The sequence below is a fragment of the Pezoporus occidentalis genome, unplaced genomic scaffold (assembly GCF_034315485.1).
Source record: "Pezoporus occidentalis ecotype Australia unplaced genomic scaffold, CSIRO_AGI_Poc_V1 ctg185, whole genome shotgun sequence".
NCBI classification, from domain to species: domain Eukaryota; kingdom Metazoa; phylum Chordata; class Aves; order Psittaciformes; family Psittacidae; genus Pezoporus; species Pezoporus occidentalis.
The window spans coordinates 2,093,242-2,111,962 of NW_026913693.1; the positions used below are offsets into that span (position 1 = coordinate 2,093,242).

The following is an 18,721-nucleotide window of genomic DNA, read 5'->3' on the forward strand; positions in this document are numbered from 1 at the left end:
CTTAACATACTTGTCTAACATCATTTGTAACAACAGAAAGATGAATGCTTCTAGACACTGATTCATCCTCTCCCAAAATAAATGCCTATAATACGTAAAATGACTCATTTGCTGACAAGGTTTGACTTGCTGGCTTGCTTTGTTCTAGAGTGACCATAGAAAGAGCACAGGCAGTGATGCCTAGAAAACTAGTTGATACCTTGTCTGGTTTTGGCATTGCTTAGCTTTAAATAGTGAGCTATGTTTTATAGGGTAATCCCACTGTATTTCGGATACAATAAAATCCTACAGTATCTCTTTGTAAATTCAGATGATGCTGGTTTATTTGATATTCTGTTCAGCAGTCAAAATTACTTGGGGTTTTAGGAGAAAATGTTGGCTTTATGTTACTATCTGGAAAAGGATAGCAGTAGAGCATAAAACTGCACCTCAGTCAACAAGAACAGCAGCATACCAGAAGGCAGTTAGTTATGAAATGTAAATCTTGGTCTCTTCATAACATTGGTACTGATATTTTGGGGGAACTAAACCCAATATGGTAAGTGTTCTATAGAATTGAATGATTTGTGAGATAAATTCCCAATTAATACAACATTCCCGGCTTACATGAACACTGACTGACTCTTGATAGTCCACAGTAGGTGAAGGAAGGAGCCCACCTACCTTAAGTCTTTTACTTAAACAGGTTTAGTGATAACAAATGGAATTTTGAAGTCTTTTACAGAAGTGTGACCCACATTAAACATCAAACCCTCCTGTTGCAGATTACTTGATCTGGCATTTAAGGACTGGGATTGGTCATTTGATGATGTTGATGATATTGATGGTGATGATGATGACGATGTGTTTGATTTCTGAAGAAGTATAAGGGGTAAATCTAAACAGAGAGGAATGGATTTGTTTGCCTTTGACTACAGCATGCTTCTATTGGACTTAGTTTCTCAAAGCAGAGAAAACACAAGATCTCATTTTAATATTTTAAACAGTAAAAATGAGATTGTGTTCATGATGATGATGATGACTTTTTAAAGAAACCATTTTTATTAAAACTTTGACAGTGTTTTTATCTCTCTAATATTAGGTGTTTTTTCAAAATTCATGTCTGCCTGCCTGAAAAAAACCCTAAATCTGTTGTCAGAGTAGTTGCTCACCAACAGTACCAGTACTGCCAACCTCTGCAGATAATTCTTGAAGGCTAAAAGGGAGATCGTAGCTGAAACAGAATTGGTATTTGCAAATACTTTTCATTTTTAAGCTTTTAACATAAACTGACTGGTCTATGGCTAGCAGACATGAAGTCAACATTTTGCCTTTGTCCCTGTGTTCTGAAGTGAGTTTTACTTGGCTTTTCTTTGCAGTGCTGTGCTTTTTGGGTACCTAACCATGCATTTGAAAACTCATGTAAACAAATGGGATTTGCAGCTTCTGTGATGTGGTTTCCTTGACTGCTTTAGAAAAGATACGCCCATTTCATTGATCTAATTTGTCCTGTGGCTTACTTAAATATGCTGCGTGAATATACTGGAAATAGAGATAACAAAACTTTTCTATGATAACTATTTTACAGTTTTCAATATTTAATCATTTTACATGTTGATGCAATGTTATGTTTATACAGGGAAAAAAAAAAACAAATGTTAAATTCCTGAGGATTCTTTTAAGTAAGGTGTGACTCAGCCTCATAAAAGAATGGGGGATGACAGCAGCAGTAGCGTTGCACCTCAGTTGTCTGTTCAGTTATATGAGATACCAGCTCTTGATTTAACCTGCTTAGTGTTTATAATAACACGCATTATGTTAAATATATTGCACCTTTATGTATTAAAAGCCTACAGATTACTAACCTTTTAGAAATGACTGTTACACTGCATATTGTACTTTACCCTCATACATTACAAGGGGATTTAATCAATTTGGGATCATAATACATAGGGATGTACTAAAGTAATGATGCTGTTGAATGCAGAGGAATGATGTTTTCTACAAATATGCTGAGCCCACCTTAAATGAAGACTCTGAGGAAGTATATTTGTGTCAGATTTACATTTGCTGCATTTACTGACCAAACTTCCTGCTTCTTTTTCAGCTAACTGCTTTCCATGAATGCAGACACAATTCGAGGTGATAATTTTCTTCCTGTTACAGCAAGACTGAAACATATCCCAAAATATATTAAAAATATATATATTTTCCTGAGAGATTGTGTTATATATATCAGAGGTTTACATTTTTGCTGCAATATAAATTACTAATCTCTGAGGGTTTTCCTGTATTCCCCTGAGTGACTGATCAAAAGAGGAATGGCTGGTAAATAGTAAAACGATATATTAGGTAACCTTTTAAACTGTGTTCCACAAAAGCTTTCTTGGCAAGACACATACACTACATTTCACAAAAGGATCGAGAGAAATGAATATAAAAATGGAAGAAACTGACTTTTCAGCTTTCATAAAGATGCCACCAGCATGTCTGCAAGAAAAACAGGAGGAGGATCCACCACAGTGATACAGACTGCATCTGTAAGAAGTGACCATTATACTGTGTATATATATTGTACTGTAATACTGCAAGAGGGTTTTAAAAATCTTTCCACTTTATTTTTTTATGCTTATTAATCAGATACCGTTACTTATTGCAGTTGCAACTATGCACTTGTATAAAGCCATAATGTTGAAGTTTATATCATTCATACACGTCTATCAGAAGCTGCATGTCAGTGTTCAGCAGCTAGTACAAGTTTGAAGTATATACTAGTTTCAGCTACATCATCATGGGCAGTCCTGGTTTACCTGTCTAATTGCCTTAATTTAATTCTTTTCTTCCAAGTTTTTTGCCCATTCTCTCTATTTAAGAAAAAGAAGAAAGTTTAACAGCTCTTAGGATGCAATTTTGCTTTGTGGCAGAAAAAATAGTGCACTATTTTTACACCTAGTAAGTATATCAATGTCAGCCTATTTTGAATGTATATCGACTGGTTTTAAGGGTGGAGGAAGTGTTGGTTACAGAAACAACATCTGATACCATTGGAGTTACCTGACCATTTGCTTGTACATGTAACTGCTCATCCAGCCCTTTTTACGAACCTCAATATTAGTTATTGACTTATATTAACCCTCATTAAGTGCTATGAAACTTCATTTTGCCTTGTTTTTGCATACTCTCCTAGATGTGTTTTTTATTTCTGGAAAACAAGAAAAGAATCTGTGACTATTTTTACATTTCACAACACAATAGCCGAGGACTGTCACAATCTTTAAGTAAAACATACTGTAGGTGTATTTTAAACTTTTAAATCTGGTTCTCTAGCACATAGCTGTAGGCATAGATAAATATTCCAGTAGTGTGTCTTGAGAACTGACAGCTGGGAAGAAAAGGCCTCAGAGGCACTTAATCCGACTTTTTTTTTTTTTTAACTTGGAGTTGTACAAAAAATATAATTTATGTGGGCTCATTCATGATGTGTTCATAATTATCCCAGAAAATGCATGTTTTATACAACTACAGTATGCGATGTTAAACATATTGACAGTAAAAAAAATGTAGTCTCCTATTTGGTCTCTTTATATATATAAATATATATATATTTAAAATATATATATATAAAAAATATTGTGTGGGAGTGCAGTAATTTAAAATATGATCTAACACTTCAATGAAGGAGGACATTTCACTTTAAAAATTGTTTGTTTGTATTTTGTTTTAAAGCGTGTTGAATTGTTTGGAAGGATAGGACCATGATTTATTTAACACTATCATGAAGGGTGGACTTGGAAACACTGAAATACTGAAAACGAATAAATATATTTACATTTTGTAACCTCTGCTACAGTTCTGCTTAACAGAGCCAGAATGTATTCAGTCTTCTAGTTGTGCACTCGCAAAGTAAACTGTTGTTTGTGAGTTCTGAAATTCAAAACTAGAACTTTCATACCATTTCTGTTAGGTATTATAACCCAGCACACAGCTACAGTGGTTCTTCCCTGCTTGTTTTGATTTACAGAAGTATGGTATATTTTTAGGCAATGCAGATTTGCATAGAGTACAACATTAAAAATGTATACAGTAAAACTGTTTCCATTCACTGAATGCATAAATATTTTATATATATATATATATAAAAGTTACTTTGTGGGAAGTTCTTTTCTGAATTGGAGAATATTATATATATATTTTTAAATAAACTATTTGAGTAAGGTAAAATAGTTCCTGAACTTGAGAAGCTGGTAATTAATTGAAGTATTTAAACACATAGGCAAGTGCTTTGGCAGATACGGGAAAGGTGAGGGCTGCTCAAAAGTAAGCCAAGCAAAGCCTGTGTGTGGAGGAGGCACAGGCTCCTCAGGAGCTCTTTTGGCAGCCCATCAGGGGCTGAGGCTGTTGCTCTTTCTCTCCTTGGCTTGCCCACATAATACTGTGAATCCCTGGGGCCCTTTTAAGCTGGTCATTTTAGGAAATGTAGTGTATTACTGTATTGTGGCACTCCTCTGTTCTCCTTCATGCAGTTTGTCCCAGAACAAAAGAACAGCATGAGTTGTGTTGAGCTGCAGTGTAGAGATTATTGGCAAATGGTATGATGTACACGAACCTTCTGCCTTCTGGTTTTGTACCCAGGACACAAAAGAGCAGCAAAGCTGCTCTTCTGTTCTTACTTGTCCTGCTCGAGACAGAGCTTCCACCTGCTGATCTATGGATTGCAAAGAACTTTTAAGCATTAGTTCCTCAAAATTACATTGTTTCCTTACTGTCCAGTGGTAACCTTTTAAAGTCTTTGAGAGAAGAGCATATTCCTGAACTAAGCAATATTTGTCTTAGTCACTGATGATTAAACACTTTCTGTAACAGGGCTGTCCCAGCAAAAGTATGATGTAGTGTAAAAACCTGCTTATTTTACCCTGGTGCAAAGACTGGATTTTTTTTCTGGGACAGAGATGGTGCTTGCCTCAAACAACTTCCAAGGTAGAATGGGATAGTCGACAACTTTAAGGTGTCTATATGCCTGGTCTTGCTATCTGGCAGGAAGCACCCGAGGTCCCTCTAGACTCAGGTCTCTGAAGTTGCCACGGTCTTACAGTTGTATCCAGCACAAGTGATGAGCTGGCAGGTTCTTGCAGTGATACGTACTGTGACTCCCAGACACCTACTTGACCTCAACAGCCATCATCTCCGAGAACTCTTTTAAGTGTCTTAGAGAACTCTGGCTCACAATCAAGCAAATTAAATTCAGTGCAAACCAAGAATTTAATAACATCCCATTTTAAGGTTTTTTTTCAGCTTGCTTACATCCCAAACTGGACATCCTTAAACCATTATTAGTGATGAAGGTAACATTTCATGTTCTGCTTCATACGAATTGTTTCATGTTCTGCTTCATATGAATCTCAAATATCAAAGAATCTGGAAAGGAATAAAACAAACCAGCTTGAAAAGAATTAGCAGGGAAGTAATTACTGTTTATCATCATAGAAAAAACATGGCTGGGAAACCACCTAATTTAAACTGATTTCCACATCTGTGTAACTCTTCTTTTGTAATAGCTCTTCCTGTGGGCTCTGAGGTGTTATTTCCTTTTTTCTTTTTCCCTATTACATATGTCCTTAAATGGATAATGATTGTTCAGTGCAGGAAGTGTCATTTTACCTCATTTAAAGGAGTGAATGAAGACTTTCTACACATTATATGCTGTTTAGGACCTTTTAGCTAATAGTGAATGACGTTCTCCAAAGAGTCAACCCACTCTAAAATCCAGTTTTGAGCTCCAGCAGTTGAGTTGTGTGTCCACCTCCCCACTGCATTCCTTTCAGTCATATTGTAGTAGTTCAGGTTGGCAGAATCAGGCTATGGAGCAGCTGTGTGCACAGCATAAGGCAGTGGAAAAGGCTCAAGGGTCAGGCAGGGACAGGGACTTCCAAGCAGTCCAGGCACTGGTGTCTTCTGCTGGATTAGCGTAACACAAGGAACAGGTATGTCTACATGGTGTTACTCTGCGCAGAGTGCTAAGCATCACAGAGGCCCATAGGGTAGGGGAGAGGATGGGTCTGCATTTGTGTGCAACGTTCCTGTTCACTGAGGACAGTTCAGAAGTAGGCTTTTGGGAACAGTAAACTGTACTTGTTTTCCATTGTCTGTATCCTCACTTTCAGACCAGCAACCTGCTGTCTATGGAATCATGCCCTCACTCTTTTTGGGGGTAGTAAGTCTCAGGATAAACACTTTGTCTGACTGTTAAACGTGTGGCTCAGTACAGCTTGTAGCTTATCAAACGCAGTTGCAGCTCATCGTATTCATGGCTGGAGATATTTGGGGTTACCTGGTGGGCTGCACTAGAGTTCAGACCTTGTCCTCTCAGTCAAGAACGCTCACACTGACAGTCCTGGCAGGACCTGCACTTTCTCACCAGGACAGGAAAGGCTGCATTACCTTGTGAGCATGTTATGAACTGGTGCAGGGAGATACTAAGTGTATAACCAGGCACTTGAGCAGGACCTGCCAATGGAGACATGTCACCTCCTGCCCTGAGAATGACAGACACTTCCTGCCTTACCCACACTGCAGTAAATCTGCAGTGCTGTCTGGCCCTTCCTGCCTTTGGGTTGCTGCTGCATCATGTGGCAAACAATTTGCTGGCCTCTCCCGATGCTGTTCACTGACAAGTTTAACAAAATTTATCCTCCCCTTGTGTCTTGTCCTTTAACCCAGCCATGGAGGTTACAGTTTATGTACTGGAAAACCACAGGGGCTGCGCTCTCTTAGGGCTTGCCCAGGACTTGAGCGTATGTCTGCCTCTCCAAAGTACCAGAAATTGTTCTCTGGGGGAAAAAAAAAAAAAAAAGTGTGTAGAACTTTTGCTACCTTCTGATTTGTTCCATATCTCTTGCAGCTTGAATGAGAACTCGTGGTCCAGCTTTCCAAGTCCACAAAATTACCTTAAGTTTGTGAATTCCTCAGTCTTTTTTTTTCCCCCCCCCACAGGTTTCTAAAATGCTTTATTAAAAATATGTTAAGTAATGTGTAGAGAAGTTTTCTTAATTACATTTTCAGCATTTTATGATGAAAAAAAACCAACTTGCAGTGCTGATCCTCAAACTGAAAATGGAGGTCTTCAATTTGCTACAGCATCATTCAGGCGTATAAAAGAAGTCACTAACAGAGAAGGTTTGGACTTTACACAAATCTTTATCAAGAAGAGGCTTTAGTTAAGAAAATGAGATGGGAAGTGTTTTGTTCTTTTCAGATGCTGGAGCTCCTTAGCATTTTGCAGGTGAATGCACAGCCTGATGTTTCAAGTATTAAGGTGAAAACTGCCAATTAATGACCCATAATGAGTATTTAATTTTCTCTCCATATACTGAAACAAAATAAAAATTAAATGAATTAAATGAATGAAACTTAACTGTAAGAATGACATTGATTGGTCATGAAGAATAGCATTTATTAACAAGACCTGGAAAATACATCACATGCCACCTGCCACCATTTAGACCACTTCAGGTATCTTACACAGCTTTACTATAATCAGTAACAGGATATTTGCAGTTACTCTCTCAACCAACATAGAGACATGCATACATTTTACTGGAGCAGTGAAAAGTGTTCATCTTCGAGCTTGCCCTCAAGAATGTGAGATACGTGAAATCATGTCCACTTCCCAGCACTTTCCCACTCAAATGGGAAAGAGCAGCTGTGCTCTCTGATGGTGAGGTCTCAGTCTGACTGGAGTGTGCTCTGGCACAAACAGCTACTTTTGCTGTTGCAGAGGAAATCCCCCTCTTCCACAAGAGTCCTGTGATTCAGTGTCTTGCAAGGAAAACCTGCCTCAAGTGACGTCAGTGCAGTCTGTCACTAGTTATCAAGGGTGTCAAGATCAAGGGTGCCATGATTTTAACTTGTCAATCATCAATAATAGTGTAAGAACTCATGAAATACCTATCTTTTCATTTTGGAAAATGAATTTTGATTGTTCTCCAAACAATCAAATTGTTTGGAGTTTTGACTGGAAAGGCATTACTTCCAGGTCTGTTAATAGTTCTCAAGATTTTACCTTTTTAAATATCACAGAATCATAGAATAGTTTGGGTTAGAAGGGACCTTCAGAGGTCATCTAGTCCACCCCCTCTGCAATCAGCAGGGACATCTTCAACTAGATGAGGTTGCCCGGAACCACATCTGGCCTGGCCTTGAATGTCTCCAGGGATGAAGACATTCACATCCATCACCTCTCTGGGCAACCTGTGCCAGTATGCATATTGATTAGCATCTGCAAAGTAAAAATGTAAGTGAAGCCTGTATGCTCTTCAGCAAACTTAGGCTAAAAACTGACAGAGCACAGAGGAGTATCTTAACTGTGAACCACTGGGGAGGAATGAATGCTGCGCACCTAAAAGTGCACGTGCGGCTAGGCCACTCTCCATAGGGACTGCATTTGGGGAGTCTGGGCATCGGTTCAGGAATTCCTGTTTGAATGCAGTTTTTAACACTGTTGTTCAAAATTTCATTAATTACTACACATTCTAGTCTCTCCTGTTCCCAAAACCGTATGTTCAGTGAATGAGAGAGCTCAGGTTGAAAAATTAGAATTCAGAGCAGAGGTTTTACTCTTATCCTAATCAAAACTGGGTGTATTGAGGAAAGTGGCTGGCTATCCTGTGTCAGCTGTACAAACTGCTATTTAAGTGTTTCATGTAAGCACAACAGTCCCAGCTGGATTTGTGACTTAGCAAAACACATTTAGAACTTGATTTTGGATTTGGCCTTTAGTTTTCTTCATCCTAAAATACAGATAGTTAAACTAAGTGAGTTGCTTGCAGGAAGACAAACATCTGTTGTTTTTCATACAGCAGATGAAGAAAGATGAGTTGCTATGTTGGTGCAAAATTGAAGAAAATCGCATATATGTAACCAGAAGTACTGAAGTGATACGAGAATATATAAACATCTAAATATGAAATACCTTGTTCATTTAGTAAAAAATCCCATAGAAAATGTGATACCAGTGAAGCTTGTCTTAAATGACGAATAAAAATATGCTGCTTAAATTAAGTATCTATCTTAGCAGAATTATTTCTAAAACAAGCATGACTGTACTAAGTATGCTTAGGGATGAATACCAGGCTTAAGAGAGAGACAGGGAGCTTCCTCGACCTTTCTTCTGTTGTTTAACCTTAACTGTGTCAAGGGTTTTGATGGTAACCGTGGTATGTGCTGAGGAGTGTCTTCTAATCAGTCTTTTTAGTCTTCCTGTAGTGCAGGACTGTGGCTGTGACCCAAATATTGAGAATGAGCATGGTTATGAAACGGATGAGAACTAAAAGGAAGAAAAAAAAATATCTTGTAAGCATAAATCAAAACATGTCAACTGTGGTCATTTTCAGAGGACAAGCTGTTTTGTAATCTTCCCTGGTCTGCAAATAGGCTGGGTCCCATTCTGCAACTCTTTTCAGTCAATTAATTCAGGAACACAGAAGCAATTTGAGTAAATATAGCAGAGGACAGCATTTAACTTAAAATTTATAGTTAAAAATAATATGCTACAGTACCTTTAACAGTAGAAGTCTGGAGTAGCCTCATAAAAATGTATATTTACACCAAAAATTAAACTCAGTTTCCTCTCACGTGCCCTTTGTAACTGTGCGTGTTGTTTACAATAAAGGGATTATTCTGTAGTGTCACCTGTTAAGTTTAGACTTTGGGGAGACAGGAAATACTTGTATCTGTCTGATTTTAATGAGAGAAAATCTGACAACTGAGAAAAAAGTAGGGTTTTTAACCAAAAAAAGTCTCTGCCTGTGAGTGCACAATTGGAAGTGTAGGTATTGCTAATACACATTTGATATCTGCAATATTCACAGAAATGTGCACAAGATTTATTTTGAGAAATATGTGATATTTGACAGTTTCATACACCATGCCAAAGTGTTCAGTTAGAAGTTAAATTTTAATTTCCCATTAGATCAGCACAGCATCAATGTTTGCTGCCATCTTTTTCATGCCCCAGTACATCCTGTGCTGAATTTTTAAAAGCAGCTGCAACCAGAGCCAGCTTTTTACATTCAGGATGTTTTTCTCCCTTCCCTCCTCCCCTAAATACACCTCTCTTGCTTCTCTCATCAGTGTAAGTGTGTAGCTGTGGGCAAACTGAACTTGATAACTGATCTAGACTAAACGTCTGCGTGTGCATTACGCCAATTTTTTGGTGAGCCAGTTAACTGCCTGGCCCCACAGACTTCCTCTGGCAAAGAGAAAGCAGCAAGCATAGGGGTGGAAATGAGTGACTGAGCCAGGGACTTCCTTTTCCTGAGGAAGAGCCACTTTAACTGCTTGTAAAACCACAGCCTTATTGTGCTGCAGTGTGCTGCTTAAAAAAATAAATAAATCCATTCTAGTGCTGTTTCTGATGAAATACGAGTTTTGAACCAGAACAAGGACCAAATAAAGTACAATGTGATTTTGTTACTTGTCTTACATCCACCAAGTCTTGTTTTGAACCACTTACTGAAAAATCTGCTGTATTCCTTAGCTCTTTCAGTTTTGTCAGGATGGTAAGCAGCTGTTAAATGAATCTGCTTTATGATGAAGGCGGATGCAAATTACATATTTTAAGCCAGTTTTTTTATATCTTACCAGCCTACTATTTCATTTTCAGCCTGCAATAAACTTTCTGAATGTGCCTAAAACTATTGATATACTAAGAGTTCTAGAACTTTAGATTTCTAGAAGAATTTTTTATTGCACAAACCCCACAATAAGAAGCACTTACTATTGGAAAAACTAACAATTATCACAGTTTAAGTTGTATTTTACTAAATTTATTTATTTATGTATTTAAATATTAAAGATTTTTAATGATTCATTCTGCTACTTTCATAATTAAGTTGATTTTGTAATGCTTTTACTGTTTGAAAAAAAATAATTCTGGACCACTTGTCACCAAGCGATAAGCGTAAGCAGGTTTGTTTGTTTGTTTTCCCCAGGTATTTCACTGATGTGTAACCCTGTGCTCCTTTCTTAGCTTTAACTTCTTCCCTCACAATGCCAGTATACCAAGTTCATGGTTTGGTCTTCTGAGACCAGATAACTGCATTACCTTGGAAAGACGGGCAATTCCAGGCTTTACTCACCCCCAAGATCATTTGTAGTCACTATGGTTGTAAATATCCTTGCTGTAAATTGAATGAATTCTTATTAGTGTATTAGATACAACATGTTTATACCCTCAAAAATGATGAAATACCTATTTTTCAATAGAGGATAATCTTGTAAAATACTTGCATAATAATATTCTCTGTAGAGATATTCCCACTTTCTGTGCATCACTGTTTTAGCTTCGGAGATCAAGCTGTCAAAGCTGTGTGACATTGTATTAATGGTCTTTTTTAATGAGAAAATGACTGATATAATTAGAATTTTCTGTCTATCTCACTGTACTGGATGTAGGCAGTTTACTGCTCCTCTTTCTGTTCAGCTCTCTCCTCTGGTAGCTGCTACTGAGCTACACCCACAGCCAAGTTAGCATGACTTGGCCATTGTGAATGTTCACATGATTGCTTTTAGGCTTCTGCAAATAAGAGGAATCCAGCTTTCCTACCCACAACAAATCTAAACGTTAATTATTTCACATTTGCAGCGTATTAAAACCATTTAGAAAGTTCACTGCCATTGTTCAGTGAACATACCACAATTCATAATTATGTTTCACAGGGCAATACATCTGGCATCACTGTGTTTTACAGTAAGAACATTATGAACAAGTTTTTGCGAATGTGACAAAGAGACTTCTGACAAATAGCTATAGAAGAACTGTTCATGCAAACCACTGGCTAGTTAACACATGAACTGTACAAATCACTGTTCTTTGTATGTTCTTAAATTTCCTCTGTTTAGAAACATTTACACATAGTCACAGTATTAAAGGTATTTAGCAGTAAGTGTGTACCTATTTAGAATCACAGAATAGTTAGGGTTGGAAGAGACCTTAAGACCATCTAGTTCCAACCTCCCTGCTCACACTAAACTATGCCACCCAAGGCTCTGTCCAGACCAGCCTTGAGCACTGCCAGGGATGGAGCATTCACAACTTCTTTGGGCAACCCATTCCAGTGCCTCACCACCATCACAGTAAGAACTTCTTCCTTATATCTAATCTAAACTTCCCCTGTTTAATTTTGAACCCGTTACCCCTTGTCCTACCACTACAGTCCCTAATGCAGAGTCCCTCCCCAGCATCCTTATAGGCCCCCTTCAGATACTGATGACTTCTCAGAATTAGTGTTGTCCAACTTGAAATTTAGTACCTTTTCATGCTGGATCACTAGTAATTTTATTAAATCCTACAACATTGAAATTGTTTCTTTGTAAAGACACTCAGTTATTTCAACTGTACCATGTTATCTTGAGAATATTTGCATGTTTTCTAAGTGAAAATGTCATTGGTCTCAATGATAAAACTTGACTTCAAGACCCTGTGTTGTATCTGAGTCCCAGAAGTTGGTACTAAGGGGAACCCTATTAGGCAGTATTTCTACGTACTATGATTGAGTAAAGACCTACTGAATGAGGCATTAAGAGGTACTGCTTTAAAAGAGGAAAACTCAGTGATTCACACCGAGTTGCCCATCGCTTACTTGCGCAGGTATATGCAGACATACTCCAGGTCAAGGCGCTGACTTGTCCAGAATCTTTTGTCTGCCAGAGACACTGCAGCTGAGCCAGCTTACTGGCCGCACTGATGAATGTACACAAATTCTGAAAAGCAGATTAAAAAAAGGAGAAAGAACCTCTGTCTCTGCCATTGCATTACCTGAGTGTTTAGCTTATGGCTGTTAGTATGTAACTCAGCAAAAACCATGACTAAGTTTTCATTTAGAATAAAAAACTGTACATGCTTTTTCAGTATTTGCCAACTCAAGCGTTTCAGCTTCTTACTAAGGAACCATAAAGCAAAAAACTGAAGTTGCCAGAAAAGAGACCAATTTCCAAGGTACTGCCGAGAAAGAAACTCAAAGAGCACAACTGCTACTACTGTTGGCAAATGCTTGAGAGAGGCAAATACAGTAAGAAGCAAACAAACTAAAAAGCCTCTCAACGTGCTACATAAAACTGTTTATACCAGTTAGCTAAAATGAGACTGGTCTAGTCTAAACAGCAAAGTTGATTTAGACCATCTGTTACCATTATGTCTGGCAAACTAAACCATCAAAGAATGAGAAAACTAACTAGAATGTGTGAAAGATTAGTCCAATTGGTGGGGAAAAAAAATGAAGGGAACAGATTATTCACTCTGTCATCCTTTTGAGGGGGGGATTTTCAAAGGCAGCAGGTAGAGGTCCACGTGCCCAGATTTCCCTTGCAAGCAAGGATCGCTGTTAGGCTTAGAAGCTTTTATCTTCATTTCTATCATCTATTGCATTAGCAGCTCCAGTTCATCTCAGTTCAATTTTAACTTTCTTCTGATTATAAGGGGAAAAAAATCCTTAACCTACATAAGGCATTATCAGATGGTAGCTTCCTTGCAAAATTCTAGACCAAAAGGGAAAAAAGATCTTGTGAAATGTTTAACATTCCCTATATCAAATGCTTTGACTGATGCTCTATTGCTTTCCTCTCATGGTAAAGTTTACTAATCAGGATTATGACATTAGGACTAAAGAGGCAATACTTTTTCACCAGCTTAAACCTTTGCTAGTTTTAATTAAGGCACCACAATTAACAACCTTAACCTCAGAACATAACTCCACCAACCCACCCGAGTCTCTTGCCAGTGCTACTCACAGAAGTGAAAACCAGCTGTATTTGAAAACTGGCTAGTTGTTCTGAAAGCTAACCTAAACGATGAATTCTTCTAAGGACAAATATAAGGAGAGATTTCAGTGATAAAGATTTCCAGAAAAAAAAAATCTTTATTTCATATGAAGACCTAATTTCAAATAATCATGCAGCACTTACCAAGGCCAGGTCTATTATCCACTTCCGAAGTGTTATCATGTACCAGCCCCCCCAGAATCTTACATTATGTTAAGGTTCATAGCACTGAAAATTCTAGGATTCCAAAACTGCCTAGGGAATTAGATTTTTTTAAACATCTGGATAAAATCTTATTGAAACTTTTGTAAGACTATACAATCTACATAAAACATTAAGCACTGCTTGAAACACTAAGTATTCCTATTCTTCACACTGTCTTTGGTTGAACAGTGCCTGGAGTTTCTCCAGAGCTGCTCCAAAGCACAAGACTTGAGATTTAAAAAAAGCCTCAAACACTGCTGTGTTCATCACAGCAAGTACAATTTGCGTGGATAGGAATCCAAGAAAACAGATTCATCATTTCGACCCTGCGCCTCTAGCAAAGATGGAAATGAAGCATTAGTCTTACTCCTTATCAGTTGTGGTCCTTCTAAAGCACATAAAGCTTATGTCTTGTAGATATTTTACTGTGATCCCAGAAATCAGCATGTAAATGTGGAAGGGTGGCTGAAAATTATTTACAACAGTAGCACAAAACAAATGATGACATCATAGCTGCTATGCAAAGAACTACCAAACAAGCTACATACACCAAAATTCCCAGATTTCAAAGGATACATGACTGCATAGAACAAAGCTCGTTTCTTGTTTCCATTGAAATGCAGAATAAACAAAAGGAGAATGACATCTGAAATAAATAAAAGATTGCTTGTCACAGAAGGGAGAGAAGGGTCCAAATGCACCACTGGGTGCCACATCTATGGAAACTTGTATCTTACGGGGTTTTGTCTCTCAAATTTGATTGTGTCTAAAACACTGCAAACTCCAAAATGAAGCTTTTCTTAAGAGTCTGGAGTGTTTATAATGTTTTTCTCCCACGCGGAGTTACCGGATAAAGGAGGAACTTACGCTGCAACTCCATGTGTGTATTAGATCTTTTTCTTCTACCCAATAATGTTTTCATAAAATTTATAAGAATTCAATTACATTGGAGATGTTCATTCCCTCTTTTCCCCAATTCCAGCTAGAACTGGTCAGTAGATTAACATCACTGCACTGGAGTACTGCACCTACATGCAGATCCTTCAAGTGCTGAATGAGCCCTGTTTTATTTCCAAAACATGGCTTAAAAAATTACCTTGTGCAATGATGATGGGATATTCCAGGTATGTCTCCAGGGGATAACCGTAATAGATCTGGTACCTCAGAAACACAAGGAAGCTGAACAGAAAGACACAAAACAGTGTGACTGCATAAAGGAACAGGACAGATCCTTCACAACTGGTTTGATTGTGCCAAAGGCTCCAGATAGGTGTAGCACCTGTTGTCAAACCAATCAAATGAACATGAAGCCAAAGTGCAAGGCTGATGATTCGACAGTCTACTTCTGTCACCCTCCAACAGAGTAAGATGTAGAGAGCTGCCCACACTTCTTGTCCAGGTCTTAATGTCACAGTGTGTAACGTGTAATTTTATTAATTACAACTGATGACAAAGAGAGACCAGACCTAGAAGATACCTTCACTTTGCAACTGCCTTGGTGCCTCTGCGATAACTCTTGATTTCTTTATGTTTGCAGTTCAATCTATACATTCAGCAAGTTTACAGGAACAGAAAACATCTTCCAAGGTGTCTAGACCACACCGATTGCCTAGTGTAGCTGTGCTGCTTAGACTAAGAGCCTATTCTTTACTGCATAAAACAAAGGCAGTTCACCTTCCTACCACTCCACAATAAAGTATCGAAAAGGCATTTAATTTTTATGACGTTTTCTTTACTGTCTTCAACTTTCATGCAAGCCCATGCAGACAGAAACTTGAAGGCTGCATTAAAAAACAGAAAGGACTCTTAGGGCATAGTTTTATGTGAGGAAAAATTGATGGGTTTCCAGTGTACAAGGATGTAATAGGGAAGGAACTACTTGCCTTGTAAGAAACTGGCTTTTACAGAATTCAGAATTTAAATATCAGAACTTCCTAGAAGTCTTTAGGGTCAAACTGGACTCCTTGCCATCAGCACCATACTTCTGTGTCACTCCTCTGCCAGGTCACTGCATGCTGACTCCGCAGAACCATCCCAGTTTATACCAGTAGCTCCAAAGCTCCCTGCAGCTGGAACATTTCTAAAGGTTGTGGGATAAATAACCTACTAAATAAACAAACAGTCCTAACAGAAATTTAAAAAAAGCTTTGCTGCAACTCTTTTAAAATAGTTCTGCCCAGAGCAGTTGCACATCCTGCACTGGTGTGGGTACTGTGGTTATCACGCAAGTGCTGAGGATATACTTACGGCTTCTCCCTGCTCTTCTGAAACATTCTTAAAAAGCCTTTCTAATGCACACCAACTCACATGATTCATTTTAAAACAGTACCACTGCTTTCTGGCTGGGCGGGAAGGTTAGTTATCTCTGCTGGAACTAGAATTTAGTTCACTACTCTTACGTGTAAGGGTAAAAAGCAACCACAAGGGCTCAGTGCCATGGATAAACGTGGGCTACAAACAGCCACAGCAGACACCAAGACAATTCTGCACAGCTCCATGAAAAGAGGTGTCTGTATGTCCAAGCCTCTGCAGTGCCAGAGCTGGGTGGACAGTTGCTGTGCACCTAACCAAAGATGAGGCACAGGTGCTTTCAGAAACAAAGTCTAATTTTTGTGAGGTGATTTTTCTGAATAGAAAGCCCTTTTCTGGCTTGGTGTGGATGGCTACATGTTCTGGTCATCTCCATTCCTCAGTACAGCAAACAAGAGACTCTTCAATGTACTTTCTCTCACATGCTTGTACCCACATTTGAATCACAGAATGGTTTGGGTTGGAAGGGACCTTAAAGCTCATCCAGTTCCAATCCCTGCCATGGGCAGGGACACCTTCCACTAGACCAGGTTGTTCAAAGCCCCATCCAACCTGGCCTGGCATACATCATGTACATGAATGTGCATGCACATGCACTTTACTTATTTCTCATTCCATGCAATCCTATTTAAGCAAGATTTAATAAGCCTAGCCCATGTAAGCTTATTACAGACTGACAAATCTTTACAATTGGACACGGTTTATAATTTTCTTAAAGAATGTTTTACATATTCAGATGAGAGAAGCCCGTCTAACTAGTACAATTACCTGCACAACATGGCACACGGACCACTTAATAACCTAAATACATGACATAAACCAAACAGCAGGTGTTCACTCCAGCCGCACTGCCTGTCTCACGCTGGTTTGGGGTAAGTTTTAAAAAAAAAAAAAAAGCCGAGTTTCCCTTTAAGCAACAGCGCGGAAACACTTTAAAACGGGAAGTTTCTGCTCCAAAACGCCTGCACGCCCAAGGAATGCAGGACACGGCACACTCACATGAGAGGGGAACCGGGAGGGGGCAGGCTCAGCGGAGGCTAACCGAGAGTGACAGCAAGGAGCAGTTTCAAACCGGAGAGAGCGAGGACTGCTCTCCGACCCTTTCGCCGCGCCACTCAAACACCCTCCTGTGCGCGGCCGGCGCTGCTAAGGCAGGAACTCCATCACCAACTGACACCGCCGAGCGTCCCGCCCGCAGCTGAAGGAAGCCCCAACGGTCCTCTCGCCGCGCGCCGCCCCCGCGCAGGGAGGGGGAGCCTCCATGTCGCCCCCCGGCCTCCCCGCCGCGGCCTTACCCGGCCAGCTCCAGCAGCAAGCTGCCCGTGCTAACCCCCCGCGCCGACCCGGCCGCCAGCACGGCTGCCAGTTGCGGCAGCTTGATCACGGCGCACACGGCCCAGGTGCTCCAGTGTGCTAGCTCCAGCAGCGTCAGCGCCATCCTGCTGCGCTGCACACCCGCGGCAAGCCGAACTGGGCAACCCGCGGTGCGATGCGGCGTGGCGGGGTGTGGCGGGGAGCTCGGCCCGACCCGACCCGACCCGGCCCGGCCCCAGCCGTCACGGAGCGCTCATGGCGCCCGCGCTGCCCGGGGCGTAGGGCGTGGGGCCGTGGGCTCGAAGCCCGCCCGGCCTGCAGGGAGAGGAAGGCCGGGCCCGGCCCGGCACCCGGCGTCCCAAGGTCGGCATCAGGCCCGGGCCTCGCCAGCCCAGAGGGCCGCTCTTGGCAACACCGCGCGGGGGGGGCGGTGCGGTTTCCGCAGGAAGGGGGAGTGCTTCCTGCAGCACCGCGGGGAGCAGGTGCGTGGGGAGCCGAGTCTCCCGGGTGTCTCCATGCCGCTGGCTGTGGGCCTACCCACAGGTCACGATCCTCGGTGTAGGGGCCGAGAAACTATGAGCGTTGTCCCTGGACTTATTCTTTATTGCCTTAAATAAAAGCCACAAAACAGTAATCATCATATGCTGTGTTGGTTTAAACAGTTAGCCATGGGTTGTGTTCATCTAGGACTGGTGGTCGCCTCATGGTTTGGACCTGCAAGCTGGGTTTCCATTTTCTGACCCAAAATGGAGTCACCAGTGTTCCAGCTCCCATGGTTTCAAGACACACTGGTGCTGGTTGCAGCAGCAGCAGTGGTGTAGTTCTGACAGCAGTGGTCTTGGTTGCACAGAAGGAAAGTTAAGCAAAAATAAATGTTTCTGAATGCCAGACTTGTCAGCTTATCAGAGATGGAGCAACTTCACCGGAATGCACACCTACCCACCATACACAGTAACGCACAGAAACAGTGAAGCACAGTCCTTAAAGCTTCCATGCTCGTCAGTTTGTCAGAACTGAGCAAGAGCAATTATCCAAGGAAAATGCATTCGTATTGATCGTGCACATACATGGTTCTTTCGTACCAGCATATGGCTAGTAC

The 18,721-nt window shown here is 40.3% G+C and overlaps 2 protein-coding genes and 1 long non-coding RNA gene across 5 annotated transcripts in view; 1 reads left to right on the top strand and 2 right to left on the bottom strand.

The window, feature by feature from the left end:
• Positions 1-4,202, top strand: part of ROCK2 (Rho associated coiled-coil containing protein kinase 2) — a 102,468-nt gene extending 98,266 nt beyond the window's left edge. For 2 of the 3 annotated variants that reach the window (XM_062615899.1, XM_062615901.1), the window contains 2 exons: positions 765-871; positions 2,087-4,202. In XM_062615899.1, coding sequence (XP_062471883.1) covers positions 765-858 — 94 coding nt within the window. In that variant the 3' untranslated portion in view covers positions 859-871; positions 2,087-4,202. The remainder of the gene's footprint in view (positions 1-764; positions 872-2,086) is intronic. The other variant, XM_062615900.1, reaches the window with a different exon arrangement.
• A 2,759-nt stretch (positions 4,203-6,961) lies between these two features.
• On the bottom strand, positions 6,962-7,642 carry LOC134162267 (uncharacterized). Its single transcript, XR_009964273.1, has 2 exons — positions 7,551-7,642; positions 6,962-7,506 (listed from the first exon to the last, which is right to left on the bottom strand). It is a non-coding gene; the product is annotated as an uncharacterized LOC134162267 (long non-coding RNA).
• Positions 7,643-8,032: 390 nt separating this feature from the next.
• On the bottom strand, positions 8,033-18,077 carry SLC66A3 (solute carrier family 66 member 3). The gene is given in 9 exon segments (XM_062615902.1): positions 8,033-9,301; positions 11,115-11,156; positions 12,618-12,738; positions 13,939-13,996; positions 14,575-14,644; positions 15,095-15,177; positions 17,604-17,797; positions 17,800-17,903; positions 17,906-18,077. Coding segments are annotated over 9 exon segments (849 nt in total). The 5' UTR covers positions 17,994-18,077; the 3' UTR covers positions 8,033-9,212.
• Between the last annotated feature and the right edge of the window lie 644 nt (positions 18,078-18,721).